General features: G+C 38.2%; 1 protein-coding gene across 3 annotated transcripts in view; it reads left to right on the top strand.

Annotated features, from left to right (window-relative positions):
• Positions 1-23901, top strand: part of jeb (low-density lipoprotein receptor domain-containing jelly belly protein) — a 29843-nt gene extending 5942 nt beyond the window's left edge. Inside the window, exons 2-7 of one of the 3 annotated variants that reach the window (XR_013062170.1) lie at positions 7405-7533; positions 8395-9813; positions 10686-12036; positions 18034-18194; positions 20426-21919; positions 22426-23901. Coding sequence is in view for 1 of the 3 variants with exons in the window: in XM_076688268.1 (XP_076544383.1) it covers positions 11154-12036; positions 18034-18194; positions 20426-20485 (1104 nt within the window). In the remaining 2 variants the exon portion in view is untranslated. Of the gene's footprint in view, positions 1-7404; positions 7534-8394; positions 9814-10685; positions 12037-18033; positions 18195-20425 lie in introns of all 3 variants that reach the window. The other 2 variants (XR_013062169.1, XM_076688268.1) reach the window with 2 other exon arrangements.
• The last annotated feature ends 224 nt before the right edge of the window (positions 23902-24125 follow it).

The raw sequence follows: 24125 nt of genomic DNA, 5'->3' as shown, positions 1-24125 counted from the left end.
CGCCGATGGGATTAATTATTATAAATGACGATTTATGTTATTAAGTACGCGTATCCTGCGTTCTTGCTTTAAACAATCCTGAAATGTCAGAGGTTGTTGCGAAGGCGGTCAGGACATCGATTGTGTATTTTTCTTTTTTCAATCACTTCGCGCTATGCAAACGGCTCTCGAAAGCTTGATGCACCGACAAAGAAGAAGAGAATTGAAGAAAAACAAGCATACGGTGCTAAAACGCCCACGTTGTCATATCGAAACTTCGAACGCAGGACTTTCGAGGAAAAGAAAGCAAAGACAGCTTTTAGCGAAATTTCATGACATAAAAGCATCGCGAAACGGAACTTATGACACATCAATTTAAAGTTTAAAGTCTAATAAAAATAACTGTAAAAATATTCTTTATACAAAATAGGGGATTGTAATTTATAGCAAGCAATGACAGGTTTTGAAGCATTGAAGTATAAGTATAATTTGATGACATAAAAGTCTCACAAATTGATGGAACGATTTTATAGTAATTTTCAATAAATCTTAAACTTTAAATCGATGTGCCGTAAGTGGTGTTTGATGGTACTTTTATGTCATGAAATCCAGGCGGACTTTCTACCCTTAAAAATCCGCTACTTGATATGCAACGATCTAACACCATTCGCGTATCTCGTTGTGTTTCTACATGCATTATATTTGCATATTTCACATATTCGCTCTTGCGTATTTTCACATGTGTCTCGAGCGTATAAACATTCGTATATTAATTATAGAGACGAAAGTTGACGAAACGGGAGACTTCCAACCGAGGAAGAATCTTATTTAAACCCGGGAGTTTCATGAGAAAACTTTTCGGGATCCACGACGCTGGAGTTTCGAGCGAACAAGTATTTTATACCACATCGGTTCGTGCTCGCTTCTCTATCGATCAGTTCGTCGATAATTTTCGTTAGAATTGTGAGTACACCGTTTCGATAACGCGTGTACTCTATTATCGAGGGAGGAAAGGTTGCCGGGTTATGCGTTGATTTAAGATCCGGCCAAGCTGTTCATTTCCAGGCAAAAATTATCTCCGTAATACTCTGCTCTGAAACGAGAGGGGTCTCTGTAAACTTTCGATGATATTTTCCCCGTGGGAGTTTCAGCGAGACTATTATTCATTATTATCTCAATAACGCGGGGCGAGAAGGGGAGGAAAAATTCGAAGGTAAAATTGTTGGAGAAAAAAAAACAGTAGAAACGAAAGGAAAATATCATTAAAATTGAATTTTTTCGTTTTAACATCTTTCTTACTCAAGTTTTACTTTATTACAGTAGGGTAATTAAAATTGTGGCTTTCTTCATGGTCCGTCGTCTCCGGGCTCTCTCCATGGTCCGTCGTCCGAGGATTAAGAAAGGCGTTTATATTATATTTCTTACTTTTTTAAGAAAAGGGTTAATCATTATATAAAGACCGGTATTCAGAGGAATGGAAATACAAAGTGTTGTGCTTAAATTGTACAACACAGCATAATAGATTTTTGCAACACAAGCTCGGTAATATTCGCGTTAAAATTCTGCTCGAGAACGAGGAATTTCCCACGAAAGTAATTATGATCAAGTTCGCTCAAAGAGAAGCCCCCGCTCTATTTTATTTACCCTCCTCGAAAAACGACCGTGTAAGAGGAAAAATTCACAAAGGAGCATTCTAACGAGAAAGAAAACGAAGCATCCAACCTTGCTGGTATTATTCTTTACGCTTTTGCAAATATTTGCGTGTATTATTCTCGCGTCAAAACGAAAAGCATTACAGTGATTCTTTAAATGAACGTTTAAAAATTCATAAGGCCATTTATGAAAGAATTATTCCTAAGCTCGAAATACGAATTCCAATGATGAAATTATAATTAACCAAAAATGTTAATTATTATATTTATATAGGTAGGCTCTTCCAAAGAGTATAGCAATGCCCCCTTCCTGGTCTTCCCCTCTCCTCCCGTAGGTTTCTAAATTCTTGATTTTGCCTAAAAATAAGATCCAATAAACTTTTTGCAATTACCTTCCAAAAGAAATCACCCCTTTTTTTCTTCCTTAAAGAAGAAGTTCAGACACGTGTGCACGATTTCGAGTATTAGCAACGACGATCAGCAGGTCCGATTACACACCCACCTTATCTACTCAAGGTCCATAAAAATGCAAACAACAACAATCTCCGTAGACTCTGAAAAGAGCTTGCCTTCGTTATCACCGCAGTCTTAGGAAGACCCGTTCACCCACACTGATAACGTGGCAGAAATGAAGGTGGTTTAAGTTAAATGAAAAAAAAAAAAAAAAGGAGTACGAACTTGTGGTTAGCGAATGACGAGACTGGATTTAGTAAGATCAGAAACATGTCGAGCTCGTGTTTTTACATTGAACACAGAATTGGTGGCTTAGGGGTAATTATGTAATTAATGTCAAAGGTCGTTTAAGTATTAACTGCATATACTGGTAGATTTTCTTTTATCCATAGATTCTTAAAAGTCTTGTTTAGAAAATTTTAATTATTAATTGAAATCTATCATTGAAAATAATTGAAAATTGAAAATCATTAAAAGTTTTTATTATTAACTGCTTGGGGCGAGTTGGGAAACATGCAACTAAACAGGTTTTCTGATTAACACCAGAATTACTGGCGTGCAATATGTATTGAATTTTAAATTGAAAATAAAATGGAAAAATACTAAAAGCTAAATTAGAATATACAATAATTCTTTGTCTAAACAAAAATATTTTAACAAATTTGAAACCTGTCATTTTGACCTCTTTGGTAATTCTAGTGTTAAACAAGTAATCTTTTATTAATATTATATATTAGAGGTGACAATTTATGAAAAAAAAAGTAATTATTATATATTGTGAATAGTATAGAATAATAAAGACCTCCGGACTTCCAGTATACTTCCAGTAGTATGCATTTTATTCGAAGGCCGACAAAATCATGAATACATAATTGACAATGGAAAAGAATGGTAATAATTCAAAATTACCAGCAGGTACAGCTGCAGAACACCTTGGAGCACCCTGGAGCCACGCCCTGTAGGTTCCTCGCACGTGTCTGCTCGGTTATTAAAGAAACAACCGCAATCCTTCGGACACGATATACTTACAAATAATTCCTCAGAAAGAAGTCGTTTTTCGATAGAATTTTCGAAAGAAAATTGTTTGGGAAGGTTTATACAATTCGGGGATGATGGATCGTCGAGGGAAAAGTTTCGGTCGTCTCGACCAGTGTATGTAGAGTGTAATCTGTTGCACGGAAGTGGCGGCTGAGCAGCGTTCGTGTGCGGTTTCCGTGCATAATGACGCTCTCGTGGATTATGTGCTCGTGACGCCGCTTCTCTGCGAAATATTCTGGAAGCTGAATCGATCGCAGACGCGGCCATACTGTAGCCTGGCCTCGTGTTGCACGTCGAAGGATCGGTCTGACGGTTTCCTTCGCCCTCTGCTTCTTCTTACTTCTTTCTTCTTCCCCTTTTTTTTAAAATCCATTTCAAGAGTTTGCACACGTTTTTTTTTTTATCGATAGGAGGTGAAAGATTACGTCACCATTCATCGCCTTGAAATATTCCGGAGGAAGTTGATGATTTTTCACTTTGCACCTTCGCGTTAGATTAATGCCTTCCTGGAAATAATGGTCGTGATAGTTTTTTCTTTTTTCAAACCTTTTCAAACTGGAGCACGTTGAAAAAGGCTACAGAAATATTTTGTTTCCGGGAAGGTTTAAATGGTTGCATTTTCCTTTGTACAAATGAAAAAGATAGTTGAAATGTAGTTGAAAGCTTCAAACGAGATTTTTACATTCGGATGACGGACCATGGAGAGAGGCTCAAGACGGCGGACCACGGAGAGAGCCGCAGGTTTAATTTAATTCGTGAAAACATTTTTCACTGTTTAAATTAGTATCCTTGCGTATGTTCGGTAAATTTGGATCACGATTGTCCCGGGCTTCTCGATTCGAGAGCTAATACAGACGATGTCGCGAAAATAAACGAATTCCTTGCGCGCAGTAGAATATGTCCGTTATATGTCAGACATCCGGCTTATGTAAAATGTTCCCTCCGCTTCCTAGCATTCACGCGTAATTGACTAATTGTAAGGAAAGACAATGATTAATTTTTGCAAACTGGATTCAGGAATAAATCATATGAAATACAGACGCCGGAATTAATTTCCAAAGGTTCTGTGAAAATCATTCCATAAACGTTCTGCATTGCCAGAAATATAAGAAAGAGATTATTCATCGAAACAATCCTTAGCTATCTCGAGATAAAATTCAGACGGTATTTAAGTAAAATTCATATGAAATTGAGGAATTTACTAGCTGTAATAATAACATTCTCTGACCGTCAAATTCATCTGTTCGAGTTATAGAATTTCATCTTCTTTCCGACAATGTTTTGAATTTCCATAAGTCACAATAAACAGTAGTTCCTTGGTTCGCTCGGGAGTATTCGATAACCAGCTCGATTCCATTTAAAGACATCGAACAATCGGATCAGTGAGTTCGTTGTCGAGGCATTGTGTTATGTAAACGGTGTTATGTTTAAAGACGCGATGATTCAGCTGGTTTTATGATCGGAAAGATTGTAGTTGTTTGTTTCGAGCAACAAGTGTCTTCTAATATTTCACGCGGAGCACAGATTGCAACCTAAAAAAAAATAAAAAGGAAATTTTCTTTCCTTCAAAATAATGAGATATTAATAATAACAGGGGAAGAAGAAAAGACAATACGAGGATATCAGTTGCGTCACTTACCGGAATTTAATCCGAAAATTCCAACAGGACTAATGAGAAACGATTGTCGTGGCTCGTGTTGCTCCTTAATCGACCAATTATACGCGAAACAAAGGATCAATCAATTGTGCTATTGAACATTAGTGGCGTCTGTGAAGTCGATTGATTAGTTAACGACATTCTCTGTCACTCCGAGCTTAATTAATAACAGTGGATAATGTTCTTTGCCGAAAATTCAGGGGGAGAATGAATATTCAGGAAAGAAGGGAGGGACACTTGATTAAGTGTTATATTGTTATTGTAATTTAGCAACTATTGCATACGTTTTGTAAGGCCGGGTCACGATTGATTCCCTATCATTCAAGGGTTAATCTGAAACCTAGGAAGACCAATCATAATTACCACCTTTTCCACTTCAAAACTGGTTTGTAATTTGGATTATTGTAATTTTAATTATTATACCTGTTTGTAAGTCCAAGTCATTATTGACCCAGGCTTCAGCATTCAAGGGTTAATCCTAAATCAAGAGAAGCTATCCTTCCACTCCAGGATTTTTGTTTCGTAACTTAGATTATTGTAATTTTAATTATTGCACCTAATTGTAAGTTTAAGTCATTATTGACCCTGGATTCACCATTTAAAGGCTAATTCCAAGCCTAGACAAATCACCCCTTTCACTCCAGAATTTTTGTTTCGTAATTTAGATGATTGTAATTTTAATTATTACACTTATTTGTAAGTCATTATTGACCCAGGATCCTACTATTCAAGGGTTAACCCTAAATCTCTAAAAACTACCCCTTTTCACTCTAAAACTTTCGTCTCATAATTTAGATCACTGTAATTTTAATTATTACACCCACAATTTGTCCGAGTCACGATTGCCCAGACCCCATCATTCAAGTATTAACTAGAAACCTAGAAAAACCGCCCCAAATTACCACCCTCTTCCACTGCAAAACTTTCCTTTCGCAAATTATATCGCTGCAATTTTAATTATTACACCTTCGATTTGTATGTCTGGTTCACGATTGAAAAACCCAAAACTTTCTTTAAATAATTCACCCTGACATAATTTTTTAATTATTCCACCTCCAATTTACAAGCATAACAGGCTCTCACCATTGACCCAGTATCGAGTGTTGAAACGTGGGTACAAAAGCCATACCTCATCCATCGCGTGTAACTTGCTTTCCGTTCCACGTTATGGTGAAAGGGCGGTGTTTAAGGGTAACGTTGAACGCCATAAAACGCCCACTTACCCGTGATGACGCGATCGATGACGATCGTGGCTGAACGCGAAGGTTGTTTCGGTTAATCTCGAAATTTGTTTTCACCCGGTGGCAACAGGAAGTGACATTCAACAGCCTGGCACGCTATAAAACAGCTTTAATGACGTTGTCGATGCGGTCTGCGTTTTTTCTTTCTTCTTTCTCTCTCTCTCTTTTTTTTACTGGACACCATCTTTATGGTTATGGAGGCCACTTTCAGAGCGAATGTCTTGGTGGAATCGATAGGTAAGAACCCGTGTTCCGATACGATTTTACTTTCCACGTGTTGAACTTGTCCTTTTTTTACACGCACGTTTTATGATTCGCGAAGCTGCCGGTTTATTTTATCAGGGATCTTTCGTAAATGAGCTTCCAAACGACGGAAAAGTTGTTAGACGTGTAAATTATGTACTCGTTAATGTACAGGGCGGGTGAAAAATATTGCATAGAGTATATTTTTTTTTTTTTTTATTTAATCTTCTTGAAATTTTGGAGCAATACAATATTTTTGCAAATTTTTTTAACCGAACATTTCGCAGAGTGCAAAGTGCATTTAAACGAGCAGAGGTTCGTGCAATAATAATTTGCGTGAAACATTGGCAAACAGGGGATTATTTGTATAAAATATGCTCTCTGTACGATTCGATGGTAAATAAATAACGACAGTGGATTGAATTTTGAAATGTCGTTGAATCTGTAATGAGATGTGTACGAAACAATTTTCTGATTAAGTTTGCATTTAATCAGATACGTGTTTGATCCGAATTTACCTTGAAATATATATAACTATGTATCGCATAAACTAATAATCTTTCAAGAAAATATACGAGTCTTGTCTAAGTGGAGGTAATTTGCTAGCTTCTTTAATTTGATTCGATGGAAAGACGAGAAAATTTATAATCTTTCCATTAGAAATGTAATATCCTTTTCGATGAAAAATTTCACCGTGAACGTTCAAACTCTGACCTTTGATCTGCAAGACACGCGCGATTGCATTCTGTTTCAAAATATCATGGGCATTTCAGTTTTACCGGAATGAAAATTCTGTAAAACGTAGATTCTTTTTTGTCCGTTGTATTGCATTAACAAGTTGATTGGCAAGTATTGATTTCACCCACGTGGAACCTAAATCAATATAAATTTCTTCAACTTTACAATAACCTTTAGTTTTATGAATTTTGAAATAATTAAATAATTTTAGTGCTACAAATGTTATTATTTAAAGCATTTTAAAGAAACAGAATGGTAAAGAGGGAGTTTGATGAAATTAAGGGGAAAAGGTCAGCGTATGGTCAGACACGAGAGAATTTCACCGATCTTTGTTATATAATTTCCTGTGATTTATTTCAGAATCACTGACAGTTTATTTCTGAAACTATTCAAAATTTTTCAGGTTTCGTTTGGAAAGAGAAACTCGAGGGCAGTATTGAAACCACCTTTACAGCTTGCGATAAAATATGGAAACGACAGGAAGTCGAGTGTCAAAGTAAAAGTACCTGAAAAGCATAAAAAACGAAGAAAAGTAGGTAAAGTGATTGCTTTCGAGCGAACACCTTAGCATAAGCTTTCAGCCATAGAACTGCGTTCAAGGTATAAGCGAAGAAAAGATGTTCTACGTTTCTATATATTTTCTAACGTTTCATCGATAGAATGATTTTGGTTATTCTTCGATAGAAAAGAAAAAAGAAAGGAAGATGTTTGGATGGTATAAATATTCAGAGTCTAGTGATTATAAAGTGAACTCCAAGAAGCTTGTTAAAGTTTCAAATAATTATCATGTTTCTGCATTTTAACAGCACTATCATAATAGAAAAGCGCGAAGATGCACCGATAAGGAAACTTTATCAAACTGTTCTAATTATCATTGAATTGAGAAAGTTCTTCGAAGCCCATTGACACGTGCTCTATCGTGAAGTACAAAAGTTTCTGTGAACTAGAGAAACCGAGAAACCTATTCATAATAAGGTGTTTATGAAAGAGAGAAGAATATTTGTAAAATTCCTTGAAGCTTCGAGTTAGAATCAAAGAATCTTTAATTAAAGACAGTCGACACTTTTTAAATTGGCAATAAATTATCAATATGTATGTTCTAAAAGGAACAGCTTAATAATTTCTGAAAGTAATGAAAATTTAGATGGAATTTATATAATTATCATAATTAGTAGCTAATTGCAATAACACACGAATGCGTGGGCAAGATATTCTTATAAAAGCTTGTTAAGATAGCCGTTAACGTGTTGATTATCATGTCACCCTTGCCTACGTCACGGGTTTAATTGAATTAAATAATTAACGAGATGTAAACAGAACGTAGCTTACATCTAGCATTAATATTACGTGGGGAATAAAAGTTTTCGCTAACGGTAACAAATATTTGTTACAGAATAACCAACCATAGATGACACCCACTGCAAGTGAACTCATTAAACTTTCGGATGACGGACTACGGAGAGAGTCCTAATTTCAATTCAGTTCAGTATTTCATATTATTCTCATTTTCTAAACTTCAAACTGTTCCTTTATTTCCCCAATACATAAAACTCTTTTATTTAAAAATTATTCCTTTTAGTTCCAGCGTCGATTGACCCAGGCTTCACTGCTGAAGGGTTGAAGTGAAAAAAGAAAAGCGAAAAAATATTGTCCAGCCTTTCTATCCAGCCATTATTCAGCAAGCATCAAACCCTCAAATCCTCTCTGTCCGTAGTTCAAACGCGCCCCGTGCAGCAGGGGTGTCTGACGTTCAAAAACCATGAAAAAGAAAAAAAAAAAGGAAAAAGAAATGGGAAAAAGTAAAAAAGTGCTTGGCAGAAGAGTGGTGTGAGTGCGTGCGTGTGTTGTATGCGGAACGGAAGCGTGAACGATGCACGTAGCGGCCAGGGTCTATCCGGGGGTTGGCAGCGGAGGCGCGGGGGGCGCGAAAAGGGGAAACGTCGACGGCGACGACGACGACGACGGCATCGGCGACTCAGCCGATGGTGGGAGACGATGCGCGTTGTATTAAACCCGGTGACTCTTGCCGCGCAGCGTGGGAGTTAGTTCTGGTGAGGGCGCCAGCCAGCTCACTCGCTAAACTAACCCGTCCCAACCCTTCGATCCTCCATCCCTCGACCTTCGGCCAGCAAAGCAACATCCACGGCCGCAACCTCCTTTCACACCGACTCCGTGTAGACGTTGTTCACTTTTTTTTTTTTTTCCGAAAACGCCACCTCATCCGCCAGTTACGTGGCCCCGTGGCGAAAGGGGAAGAGGAACACAGACGTAGTGAGATCGCAGCCGTTACGCTGGGTAACACCTTGTTTCATCGGAAGCGAGAGACGCCGGACGCGTCGCGAAGCTCGAACGACGAGAGCATGCGAGATTAAAGCCCGGACCTCGACGCAAGTGGCCCGACTTCTACGTAAGCGAAAACCACACGACGCTCGGACACTCGAGGAGTATACGAGCAGCAGCACACCTTGCCGTTGGACGTCGATCGACCCGAGCGTTGTTTTCGCCCGACCGTCGTCGCAGCCGCACACCGAACACCAGCAACAATGCTAGCCGACTAGTTCGCACCATTTTGTGTTCGCGTGATAGAACGAGGGACACTAAACGTTCCCGTTTTCCCGTGAAACTGGACCGCGGATACCAGCTTCTACCAGCACCCACGACGCCTCGACTCTGTCCTTGACGAAGAGCATGTGCGACTGGACGGGATTCCTTTGAACTGACAGGGAAGGTTATCCGTTGATCGTAACGCATGAGAAAGATTCCTGGTTGGAAATAAGGAGAGGAACCCTCGACAGAGCACCCAGTCACAGAAGCAAGTATTTCGCACAAACCAAACCAAAAAAAAAAAAAAAAAAAAAAATAAGATACGCACAATTACGCACACGCGCGCGTGTATCGCAACTGCACCTCTTTTTGCCCGATAATTATCTCCTGTAATTATATCTGTCTCTATCTCTCTCTCTCTCTCTCTGTGTGTCACACTTTATTGTTCTCTCTGTTATGATCGATGTGTGTAACACCTGTGTTGTACCTCTTATTCTTCACCAATTCTTCGACACGCACTCTCGCCCTGTTACCTGGTGTCTAATTAATTCCCATCTTCACACCCACCACCCCCCTATGTTATATTGGGAGCACGGTTTTGCACATTTTTCGGGCACCTGTTGATCTCTCACTCGTCCTACATAGCCAGTTTTCCGCACTCTAAAGTCGTTCGGGGGGGAAGTTCGATGTGGTCGCTGCACGCCGTTGTCGTCACAGCACGTAGAAACCGGGTGTTCTCGACGGCACTCTAGCACCATCAGACCGGAAGTCGAGCGACCAACCGGGACCGGAGTCGTAAGTTCCGTTTAAAGAAACGTAGAGGATCCGAGAGAGGGAAGAGGGAACTGTCGTAACGAAGAAGTTAAGTAAAAGATCGTTGAATCGTTGGAAGCTATGGGAGCGAGGATCGGAAGAAGCAGGGGTAAGCGAGCGAACGGAAGACCCAGGAGAAAGATAGTTCGATTACGAGTACGTAACTGTGACCGATCGATCGGGTTTCATTGTTGCCCATGTAACGTCGAGCACCTTAAAAAGCATCAGCACCAGCACCTCTGATCACGGCACCTCCGACACCACATTCAAAATCCCACTCTGGCCACCGATCGTCAGCTTGTTCTTTACTTAACCACATGATTTCAGGACCAGGAAACGTTACGGTTAGAAAAGGAAAGGAACGCTCGACACGCGGGTGTAGAGAGTGAGAAGACTATCCGGAATCATCATCTCGTGTTCCTTAATTCACGAAGAGTATTAAGAGTGCTGCTTGTACACCGAGCTTTTAAGAAACGTCATCTCCCCATGTGACGCTGCTTGCCGACAAGGGTTATCGATTGATCGCCGGTCATCGCTCATCGTCCGCGTTTTCTTCCCTCGAGTCGCGCCCCCGCTCGCTCGTTCCCTTTCCCCGTCCAGCCTGTAAACAAAGATACGTGAAGAAGTAGTCGGCCTAAACCGCGTGGAAAATAAAAGAAACAGTGCGTCGTGCCTTTCGATTCGCCAACGAAGGGTAGATCTGCCTGGTCAGAAGGGGCGCGGGTGACTAGTATCAAGCCTCCGTCAGTCGTCGTCAACCATATACGGTTGGACGACGCAACGTAGGACACATATATGATGGCGGTGTGCATGTTCTGGCTTCTCACGTACGTGGGACAAGGTTTGGATCTCGCTGTGGGCAATCGACCGGTGATCGTCATGCAAGGGGCGCAACAGGAACAGGACTACCGTCACGGTAGCGGCGGAATACGAAAGAAGAGCGAGCTCAGCTCGTCGGTTGGCAATAACCTGTTGCACTTCAGGATATATCCTCCCGATACGTCTCACCGGGACGACCTGTCCAATTGGTTGCTGTTGAACGACGAGCCACGGATCTCGTCGTGGACACCGGCCGGTATATTGATCGACGATATGATCAGAGAGCCACGAGAGCTTCAGACTGTCTTCTTCGCTCTGTCGCCGGCGATGCTGAACGTACTCTACTCGGAGTACATGAACAACGTTCCGCAGAACGGCGAACAGTTGATTCACCCGGTCGAGGATCAACCGAACGGCCATATAGGGCAGCAACGCGTGAAGAAGATACGAATCGATTGCAGACACTCGAGGAACACGGTCAGTTTGCCTATCAGGGTGTGCGACGACGAGACAGGACGAAAGACCTTCCAGGATACCAGACAATCCAACTACGACGATCTATTCGAGCAGAAGAAATTCAACGCTGCTGCGAACCTGAAGACTGATCCGATACCACGGACGGAGAAACCTAGGGACTATCAGAGCCCGGGTTTCATAGCCAGGCCACCGTTTCCGTTGGACGGCAACAAGCTTCCTGGAAAGAGAAGCCAAATGCCGGTCGGACGACGCTCCATCGACCTACCCGGTGAAGCCGCCCAGCATCAAGCTCAACCTCCGTCATCCCCAGGGAACACCGTTGCTTCTCAACTTATGCTCAGATCGACCAGAGGTAGCATACAGTACGACGTGCCGCAGATCGGTGAGCTAATGTCATTTATATTTCATTATTTCGGGTAGGGTGGGATTTAAAGAGAATCTATTATGATTGGGTGAAATGTTATTGTAATGTGTAAAATATTTAGGAATACGGTTGACCCTCGTTATATCGCAATATGGATTTTCAATTAGATTTAATTGTACAGTTTATACTGTCATAGTCTAAGAAGATGATACACTGCTGTCTTCTTTTTAAATAAGAGTTTGGTAGTTTGACAAATTTTCCACTTCCACAGCTCCCTTTTTGACAGTATGAGAGTCTACTGTAAAATAAATTAATAAGTTTACCAGGGGCTACTTATAAATAATGGATCAATTATAAATTAGACGGCGGACCATGGAGAAAGCCTTATTTTTATTTTCTAAATTTTACCCTATTCAAGGATTAATAATAGAAAATCGAAAATTGCAACTTGCCATTAAATAATCATTTTTATTATAACGTTATGATTAATGCTTTTGTCTCTGGTAACGATTAAGGGATCTGAAAGCTAATTAGAAAAAGTGAATTCTGACACGCGTAATAATCCCTCATTACGGTAGCTCGCTCAAGGGTTTAACTTCTGTCCCTCGAAATCCCTCCCTCGTTCAATTGCGAGAATTTTCATCGTTCGCTCAACGTCGTTGCCGGGAAACTAATTTGAAAACTCGCGTTTTACCTGTTCTTCTCACCTGTTCACCATAAAATTTACCTCGTTTTCGTTGCACGAGTCCGCGACTGAGATCGCAATTTCCTCGACGCCCTTTTTTAACTTTCTCGTTCTCGAGAGTATACCTTTGAACCAGTTTATTTAATCCTTGAATGGGTAACCGGATACTCGTGTATCCGTTTCTCTTTTTCCTTCAACAATTTTTTATATTCTCCTAAAAATATTGCAACGCTCTGTTTTGGATACCCATTTTTTTGGTATTTTTCAAATATCTATTTCTATATTTTCATTAATAATTATTCAAAATTAAAATTTCCATGGATCCATTCATTCTGATTCGACGCTGGGTAGTTTGATAACCGTTCAACGCCATTCAAATTTGATTAAAAATTCAAGACCCGATCGATAGGTATATTTTGAACTGTGTTTGACGAACTCTCGAATTTGATAGGAGCAACTAATTGAATGGACATCTCACCTTGAACCTAGAACGAGTAATTTTTCATTGGCATGAAAAATCGAGGGGTTGAAAAAGAGACGACGCGGGGGAAAAATGGAGAGCAATTTCTTCTCGATGCCCACGAGTGTCCTTTAGTTGTCATCCCTTCTAGGACCAATTTTAAGGTGTACCTTATCACCGCAAAAAATTTCTCAAATGCTTTCGGATTATGATATATAACATCCTTGATAAATGGCATCCCTGATCTGCAATCAAAACCTCATTTCCAGATCGAATGATTTAGAACAGGATTTCCAGACTTCAGATTTTAAATTTCGAATTTTATGATTGCCATCTCCCATTATTTTCTATTTTTTATTTTTTTTATTACTGTAGAATGTGTAATTTGCAATTTGCACTGATCACCCCAACGATAGTTCATTTATTTAATTAAATAATTAAGGGTGAAATTCGAATTCTATTGTTCCAGTACCCTTGAAATTTTGAATTCTCTTTTTCTCTACCCTATATATCTAACAGACCGAATCATCGACGATTTAAACACCCGAAGATCGTACCGGGATGAACACACGGTTTGACAGTTGTTCTTCATTAACGTTAATTAACAGCGTAGTCGCGTAATTACCGTAAACATTTTTTGCTCATTAGCATCTATCGATTCTTAACGCCGCGACAGAGGGGCAGCCTTCTGCTCGCTTTTTAATGACTTTTATCATACTCACTGATCACGATGGCACGCCCCGCTGATGTTCGGGACGGATTACGACGAAGTAACAGTTTTAATCGCGGTAACACGTTGCAGGCCAACATTTTCCACGAAAAACAATCGAGAAATGATAAACGTGCCATATAACTCGCCGGCGAGATTAATTGCCTTTTAGTGTGACCTTTAAAGAGGGTCCGTTTCGATCGAGTTCCCTTTTAATTACCGCTTGACCACCTGTACGACAAACGGGGGTGATTAAATGATCAGTTCTCCCTTTTCTTTTCATTTTTTATTCCTTCCACCTTTTTGCGTTCCGGGCTAATTAACATTCCTAACGAGAAACGTTAAACGTGCTCGAAGCGTGAAAGGTCGCGCGATTAATTACAGTAATTAATGTGACCAGGCGCGCGAGTTTGTCCCGTCACATGTTTGGAATCGAGGGATTTTTATTTGGCTAACTTTTTCAGTCCAGCTGTTACATTTGACAGTTATTAATTAGTAGAATTGACTTTTACTGTGATATCTGGGATAAAGAAAAGAGATACGTCATAAACTGTCGTGTCATTTTTTTAAGGGGTGAATTTTAGGATGTGGCTGTACTTTGATTATTCTTTAATTGTAGGGATTGATTTTTACTGTGATATTTAGAATAGAAAAAGAATATGTTATAAAGTAACATGTCAGTTTTTTTTAAAAGTGGGTTTTGATATCGATGTACTTTGATTATTCATCAATTGTACGGATTGACTTTGACTGTGATATTTGAAATAAAGAAAAAAGAATATGTCACAAAGGGAAACGTCATTTTTTTAAGAGTGGGTGTTTTGATATCGATGTACTTTGATTATTTATTAATTGTGGGGATTGACTTTCAAAGTAACGTTTCATTTTTTTATTGGTGGGATTTGCAATATGGTCGTACTTTGATTATTTATTAATTGTAGAAATTGATTTTATATTTGGAACAAAAAGGAAAGATATGTTACAAAATAAAATGTCGTTTTTTTAACGATGAGTTTTACAATGTGGGTGTGCTTTGATTATTTAATTATTATAGTAATTGTCTTTTAGAAAGTATAATTCCTTTTCTAACGGAGATTTAATGTCCTATATTGAACCTTCCTTGTATTATCACGGTAGTGGGGTGATTCCATGTCAGAAGGTAGATCCATTGAGCCGGTAATCACTCGTAGAGGTTGAAATGATGACGATTACCGAGTTATTATTATCGATGGATGTTACTCGCACCTGTTGCAGTTTTACACGCCTATGTGGGCCAACAGCTTGGTAATCGGTGTCAAGCAAAAATAGAAAAATACCAGTATCGAAAGTGAAATTATTACATTATTCATTTTGTATGCGTTCTTCTATCCGGAAAGGGGTAAAAGTTTGAGGAGCCGGGTTTTAAGTCCTTTTTTTATTTCCTCGTCACGATTGGCCCCGATTTTATCGCTGACTTTTATTATTTCGTAACCGACTCACCGGGTTGGATAGTTTGATTGCAGAGTACGTGTTAAAATTGGCCCGATCGAAACTCTACCCCTTTCGACCCACCCCCTTCCATCAAACTGAGAATTAAACGAGATTGATAGTCACCTGTTGAGATCTCGGTGCGAAGAGAATAAAGCTTGGAAATTATTTATTCGTTAATTAATAAAGGATTAACGCGTTAATTGCCATCGTGGAAATGATTAACTCTTGAATAGCAAAGCCTGGGTCAATATAAACCCAAATTTACAGAATATATAAAAGGATATTAACCTAAAGTGTGAAAGCGTAAAATTTAGAAAATTAAATTAAAATTGATCCCTGGTCTCGGGGCTCTCTCCATGGTCCGTCATTCAAAAGTTAATTTCTAAATTCAAGCTGCAATTTTCATTAATGCTAAAATGCAAATTAATCTTGCATTATTTCTACTAAAATTAACGCTGTTAACCCTTTCTTTTCCCTTACTAATCATCCCCTTATAAAAGATTCGTGGCACAGGTCTCCAACGACCACGACAGTCGTGTTAACCAAATTTGATAAATAAAAAAAATAAATAAATAAATAAAAATGAGGAATCGGAGAAAGAATGAAAGACGACCTTGCCACGAAGTAACCTGCGATATTTCCGTCGATTCGTTTCGAGTGTACAAACACACACACGAAAGGAAGGGTGTGGCATTCTGTTGCAACCGGTGGGTGCTGTCGGAAATAGTCGTGCATTGTTGGTAGTCTAGAACCCTGCTGGATTACTAGGTGGAAATATCGTCGGACAAGGTAAAAGGAAAGACGTACCTACCCCCTTTTTATTCGACCATTGTCCCAGGGCCAACAAAAGCTTCATTAGTAATCGATCGGGCGCGCGAGGAGAATTAATGGAAATCTCGTATGCACGCGGTCAATTAGCATTTTGATGAAGAAGGGGTGAGAGGATTGCATTTTTTTGGGGAGAGATCGTGGAACGACTAGGTAATGGAACTGGGTGAATTTCAATGGGAGACATTTTTCCTTTTTTAAAAGAATTAATACTAAAAATTCCAAAATAATATTTAAAGAAAAACAAATATATATGTTTCATTTATTTTTATCTTAAAATTGAAGGGTGGGATTTTCGTACATTTACAGGGTTATAAATAAATAAACATAGAATAATGGTATTGAAAAAATAGAAAAATTGGGATATGGAAATAAAGGTGGCCGGGTGAATGTAAAGTGTTGGAAACGCGGGGGTGGTGACGTTTATTTCCATTCTCTTTTACACTTTCGGAGGGGTTGGTTGGTGATGAATGTATCGGTTGGTAAGGAAATGCTAATGGAATTCTTAAAACTGATGGATCCAGAGGTTTTTTCTTTCCTACAAGTTTCACCCTGCTTTCTTCTTTTTTTATCCACCAGCCTCGAGCTTTCGGGTATGATGTCATATTCAAGGTTGTTCCACCCTAATCGATCTTGAACAAATAAGTTGCTGATGCTTGGGTGGAGGGAGAATGAATTTGAATGAATATTGCGAAGTAAGAAATATGATTTGAAAGCGAAAAATCTGATATAATATAACAATGCAGATTTTTTTCATTGTTTATCATAATCACAATTAATTAACACTGTGATGATTAGCATTCACATTGGATTAATTGACGTGGAATTAAGTTTTAATAAATTTATTTAGAACCCTAAAAATTATTTTTAATTAATTCTTTTAAAGATAATAAGGTATCGTGTAAATCAATAAAATAAAAATGTTAACAAGAACCTTGATATTTTCATGATGGCTTTGAATTTCATGCAATATGCAACTTTTAAATTGCAACCTTGTAAGAAATTTCACGTCAAAAATGGTGCCAGTGATCCTTGGAGGGTCGTGACGATTTTTGCATAAAAATAGTAACGATCAATAGTGTGAACAATGTAATAGAAAAGTTACACGGACCGCCATAGAAATAATGATAAAAATAATACTGTGATTGAAAGTGGCGATACACGATAGTATTAAATAACATGATAGAAGAGAGACAAACGGGTAATGAAGTTCTAAATGATATAGAAGAAAAATAATGAAGTTGGAAAATAACGATGTAGTAAAATAATGATGTAGCAGGATTTTAAAATGCTTGCAGTAAGGAATAATGGAACGCTGATGTAGGAAAGAATAAGGGCGGGGAAATTGAAAAGCACCTAAATTGAAGAATATTAAGAATCCAGGTTGTTAAAACAGTAGAATGTTGAAAATGGAAATTGATGATATTGCAGAGTATCAGAATTCTGAAATATTAAAATAGAAAATCCCTAAAATAGGAAAATAGCAAAATAGAAAGTTATCAAAATTATAAAATAGCAAAGTAGAATAATATCGAAAGTGTAAAATAGCAAACTAGAAAATTTCTAAAATAGTAAAATAACAAAAGAAAAAATTATGAAAACTAAAATAGCAAATTAGGAAATTCTTAAAATAGTAAAATACTAAATTAGGAAATCCTCAAAATAGAAAAATAGCAAAATAGGAAATTATAGAATAGCAAAATAAAAATTTTCAAAATAGAAAATTATCTAAAATTATAAAATAACAAAATAGAAAATTCTCAAGATAGGAAACTACCAATTGCCAATCTAATGCTTCTGGTAAATTAAATGGCTAAAAATTTTCCAATTACTCAAATTTTGTTCCTTTTTCTTTTTTTACAGAATGTCCAATGTCAGAAGATGGGATGGAAAGGTTCGCGTGTCCCACTGCAGACAGAATGGGTAGATATCACTGCATCGACGATCACGCCTTGTGCGACGGTTTCATAGACTGTCCTACAGGCGAAGACGAGGACAGACAAGCCTGCATGTTTTACAAAACTGTAAGTCTTTAATCAATCCTTTCCTTTGATAAAGTAGGTATTCCATAAATAACTCGGATCAGCAACCTAGAATCTACCATAATTTTCACATCCATATCCTTTCTATTTTTTTTTTTATTTTTTAGCTTCAAAGTAGATTGAAGAAATTTCATTTAATTTAAAAATTTTCTTATTTTTAATCTATATATTTTTTTTTTATTATGAAAGATTAATTATTTTTAAGCAGAAGATTCTTCTTCTCTTCGCTCGATTACCCAACGAACTTTCTTCCTCATCAAACTCGTATCATCTCGTGAATCCTATGAGATAACACAATTCATGGTGGATGAACATAGAGCAAGAAAGTATTCACCGTTATGTTCGCCTAATTTCACGCTCAATTATCTCTGTTCTGCGACATTCAGCCACCCCTCGAGCTCGCAAATACTCGAAAGCCACAGGGAACTAATCTCCAGGGCTGGGAATCTCAATTTACACACTGCCGTGTCTGACTCGAGTGTAAATCTCGAAAAAAGCCTGCCGCCTCCTTAATCCTTTCGTTTCTCCCATCGTGTGAAAAACAACGACCAAAAGATAGAACGTTGAGAAACTTTCTCGCGTGCGAAAAGAGAGATGTGAAAACAATTTCCTTTCAGTTCCTCCGCGAGAATCTCTCTTTTGTTGAATAAGACACAAAGAGAAGAGGAAAGAAGAGATTAAAGCGACAAAATACGATGCCGGAGTTTTAGAATATCCATTGTGATTTATAAGAGGATATACAATCTTTTATTTTATTTTCAATCATTCTTTATTGAAGGATTCATCAATCCGAGACGGATTAATTGAGCTATTTCTAAGATTTCTTGATTCTCGGATGGCGGACCATGGAGAGAGCCACGATTTTATTGAAGATTCTATCAGTTTAAGATAGATCAATTGAGCTATTTCTAAGATTTCTCAATTCTTGGAGAGAGCCACAATTTTATTGAAGAATCTATCAATTTAAGAGAGATCAATTGAGCTATTTCTAAGATTTCTCAATTCTCGGATGGCGAATCATGGAGAGAGCCACAATTTTATTGAAGAATCTATCAATTTAAAATAAATCAATTGAGTTATTTCCAAGATTTCTGAATTCTCGAATGACGGACCATGGAGAGAGCCACAATTTTATTGAAGATTCTATCAATTTAAGATAGATCAATTGAGTTATTTCTATGATTTCTTGATTCTCGGATGGCGGACCATGGAGAAAGCCACAATTTTATTGAAGATTCTATCAATTTAAGATAGATCAATTGAGCTATTTCTAAGATTTCCTAATTCATGGAGAGAGCCACAACTTTATTGAAGAATCTATCAATTTAAGATAGATCAATTGAGTTATTTCTAAGATTTCTTGATTCTCAGATGGCGGACCATGGAGAAAGCCACAATTTTATTGAAGATTCTATCAATTTAAGATAGATCAATTGAGTTATTTCTAAGATTTCTGGATTCTCGGATGGCGGACCATGAAGAGAGCCACAATTTTACTCTCATTCTCAAAATTTGACTAAAATAAGCTCAGTATAAACCACAGCAACGGCATTTTAAATAACTCCACTCTACATTTTAACGTCAGGTAATACACATTTCCCTCTCGTTCATGTTATATCGCTCTTTCCGCAAGATTTTATCACCTCCCTTTAAAGGGACCATTTCCCAGAAATACCTTGTACACTCTTTAACGTCGGTTCACGGTGAGAGAGAAAGAGAGAGAAAAAAGGAAATATGAAGGAAAGGGATGGTAGTAAAGAAAAAAAAAAAGGTAAGCGAGGGAAAAGAAACAGCTAGAGGGAAATCTGAGTCCCGTCTCGCCCTCTCGCGGATTTATCATTCTTCACATCCGGCGAACTGTTGACCTTTCTCTCCGGCTGATTCCAGACCCGGTCTACCGCCTCTTTGAAATCGATATTCGCTTCTTTTCCTTCCGGCTGGTCGGGCTCAGCCACTCGAGCCATCCTCTGGTGTCGTCGAAACACGATTGCCATCCTCTATCCGACTACCTTGCATCAACCCTTTGACAGTTCAATAAATCCAGACGAAAATTGAAGAGAAAAAAAAAATATATATATATATATACATATTTCTGAGCTTTGGTTATTTTTAGGTCCCCCGGGGCGATGCACCCGTTTAAGAAGTGATATGCCATTTTCCTGTTTTAATCGAAGGATCAGAAGCAAACGTTTTTTTCCTTTTCTTTGTTACAGACGAAAGCTCACCTTGACGTATTGGCTGATGCCATTTTGCGATGGGCAAGAGGACGCTAATTCCTTTGTTGACGACGAACCTCTGACCTATGCATAAAATCATAAGTCTGACGAGTTTACTTCTTTATACATTCATCTATATATATATAAATATAATATATATGATATGTATATGATATATTCTCATATATGCGTACGCGTACACAATCTATCGTGTACACGGGCACATAAACGAGGGTTTTCGTTTCGTTGCCAGCGAGTATTTCTCTTGCGAGCGACAGGTGAATGGGGATGAATGGGGACGAAGGTTTTCCTTCGATTTTCTTTTATCAAATATACAATCTTGCGGGTCGAGCTCTCTACCTCATTGATCTTAAACATCAAATCTAATCCTCGAATTTAAAAAGGAAGAAAGAAAATTGATAGAAAATTCAATATTGGAGTATCTAGTTTAGAATTAACGAGTACATAATTCCTTTTAATTAGCACGTAGCGTTAAGTTAATATCTGAATTTGTAAGTGGTACAGGAAAATTGAATCTTGAAATTCCTGATGGAATTCAATATTTATTTAGACTATGAGAGTACTTAAATTGATTTTAAATTAGAGGTAAATTAGTGTTTAGCGTTAAGCCAGTATATTTGAACGAGCAATGAAAAATGGTTTGAGAATAATACAGAAAGTTCAATCTTGGAATTTCTAATGGGATTCAAATTCAATTTACCCCCCCCATCCCCATTTCAAATGGGGTAGTATTTAACACGTTGACTGTCGTCTCACCCCTGATGCGGAAGTGACGCTTAAATTTCCATAGAAATTCATTTTTTGACTCGCCTAATTAGTGAAAAATTATTTTCAAAGAATTTCTTGGTAAATAAAGATACCACCTAAGGAAACTTCCAACAGTCAAGGCAGTCAGCGTGTTAATCCATCGAAAGAGCTTCCGGGAAAAGCTTCTCTCTTCGGGAAATCCGCTCGCTAGACTAACGCCGGCTGATAAGAGATTCGAACACCCTGCTCGCATTCTCCCCGTTCTCCCGCATCGTCTATTTTGCAGACAGTTCTCCTCCCTTTTTCCCCCCGCGGTGATTCGTAAAGAAATTAAAAAAAAAAAAGAAAAAAAACACGTACAGAGAGAAACAAAAAAAAAACAGAAAGATTGCGTGTGCACGTGTGTACGAGCGAATGATTGAGTTAGCGAACGGTGAGAATGAGGGAGTGAGAGTGATATGTTCACGTTGAAATCAAACTCAGGGGAACGTAAGGATGAATCGTCTCTCGAGCCAGCATTCAGACGAAGCGTGGCAGATCCGTGCTCGAACACAACCCCGAGGGCTGCGGATTGATTCTGATACGAGGCTTGTACGAGAAACGCGTTTCGTGCTGATGGCGAGACACGTGACTCGAACGAAGAACTTCCGGTTGAATAAACCATCACGTTCTACGGCTACGCGTCGCTCGATTCAGCTGAGAGCATTCCTACACGCGCTAAAGGTATCTAGATAGCTCTATGGGAGGTATATTTAATTAAGGAATGTATTGTTTATTAATTGATTACTTTAGAATGTTTATTTTTGACATTGTTAAGGTAGTACAGTACCGAGCATGGAAGGTTTCCCTAAAGAAAATGACACTGTAGGGAAGAGAGGTATTATTTTGTTAACCCTCGGATGGCGGACCATGGAGAGAGTCCCAAGTTTAATTCAACTTGGTACTTCATTATCATTTTCTATATTTTATAATATTTCTTTAAAAATTATTCTTTTGATATATGAAATCGTTTGGTTTAAAAATTATATGTTTAATTTTAAATATCCTTGTGTGGGTTATAAGTGACCCAGGCTCCGCTGTTCAAGGGTTAAATTGTAATATTTTCAATAGCTAGAAATTGTATTAATTTTTTCTAAGTTAATTTTAATCTTTTGAAAATGTAGCCTTAGGAAATTATTGATTTTTTTTCGTTTAATTAACTTTTTGTAGTGCAACTTTGTTTCCCATAGGAAGTACAGGGGAAGAAATGTCTAACAATAAGTTGAGCTATTCTTACATACTTCCTGGATCCTTCCTAGACGAGAGGCTACTTTCTCGCCGCTTAAACAAGCTGTAGACGTGAAAGTGATAAAAATAATGGAACATATCATTGCTCGCCAAGGCACCGAACGCGTTGCACGAGCCCGTCATTCATGGCAACCAGGTATATCCTCATGTTAAAAGTACAAATTAAGGGTGTCCGAGGTTTCAAAAGGGCGTTTAGCGGTAACGAAGGCCAAGGAAAACTCGATCCGTTTCCGATTTCTCAATGCAATCGAACGATTTCCGTGTGACACTCACCTTCGGCCACTTTATTTTCGTACGATAACGAACGCTCCTATCAAGACTTTGAAGACTGAGAACTGAACCACATGTTTTAGTTAAACGAAAACCGAGCTGAATAATTGCCTCCTCTGAAAGTCTTGAGAATTCGTCGATGAGACGAATAAAATTATTCCATCTTTTAATATGAATCAAACGTAAAATTTTAAAGTGAAGACTTTTTAACAATTTAAAAATCCAAATTTTTTAAATAATTCCAGAAGAAATCTAATCTCTTCGAATGGATTAACATTGAAACTGTGTCATAAGATTTGTTCATAAGTTTTTTTCCTTATGAAAGGGTTAACGTAGCAGCTCGGTTTCCGTATCGATTTTCAGCCATTTATGCTCGAGTCACGTGGTTGATTGAAGCATCCTAACCGGAAGAATCAATGAAAAGGAAACGCTTTCGATATCCGACCGATTCGAGGAATCATGAGAGTGATTCTATAATGATTGAGTGATCATAAATGTGCTGAACGATCCCCCTATTTTGATTCTTAACTCCACCAACCTGTACCTTCTGTTGCGTTCCTGATCCTTCTTCTTCTTCTTCTTCTTCTTCGGGTTTCTTTCTCATTCGCGTTCAAGTACGTCTTAGCTTAGCGGTAAATGTTTGACTGTATCTCAAGCGATATCTATCTTTTCTGCAAATTCTTCTGAACGAGGTGGAAAAGTGAATCGTGCAAGCTTGAGTGTATTCTTTAAACGAGGAAGAAAAATAATTTTCCGTTAACCACGGATATTTTTATCATTTGGAATGAAATTAGAATTCACGATTTCACATTAATTTTAATAACCCTTTGCTCCCTAGAGGCGTCTTAAATTCGTCAAAAATTATACAATACGAATTTTTCTGAATTTTAAGTGTCAATTAAATTCCAAATGAAAAATGAAATATCAAAATTCCTCTAAGATTCTCGAACGATAATGAAACTGTCAGGCCATCACGACGAGCTTTTTCATGCAAAAATTACCTCCCCAAAAAAAGGAAAAAATAAAGCTAAAAAAAGGAGAAAAAGCGATCAGGCTGTCGACGATCGAAGAGTCTCTTTCGATAGAGACCTACGTTTTGCTGTACTGCCGTGTGTTTCGCTTGTTTCCAAAAAAAAAAAAAAAGAGAATGACATAAAACACGCACGTGGTATGTCGAAGAAGATGTGCAGCCTTTTCGATTCGTTCGATCACTCCTTTCGTCGAATAGACTTGTAAGATTTACGATTTAACGAAAGATGAATAAAAAAAGCTCCTAGGGTTAATGATTATGAAGAAACTATCGATAGAATATGTAAGGATCTCGAGGTTAATTTTGGCAGACACCGACGAGGCTCAAATACGCAATATATCT

The sequence above is a fragment of the Osmia lignaria genome, chromosome 5 (genome assembly GCF_051020975.1).
Source record: "Osmia lignaria lignaria isolate PbOS001 chromosome 5, iyOsmLign1, whole genome shotgun sequence".
Lineage (NCBI taxonomy): Eukaryota > Metazoa > Arthropoda > Insecta > Hymenoptera > Megachilidae > Osmia > Osmia lignaria.
Note: the sequence above shows the minus strand (reverse complement) of the source record. Positions and strands in the feature narration are given on the sequence as shown.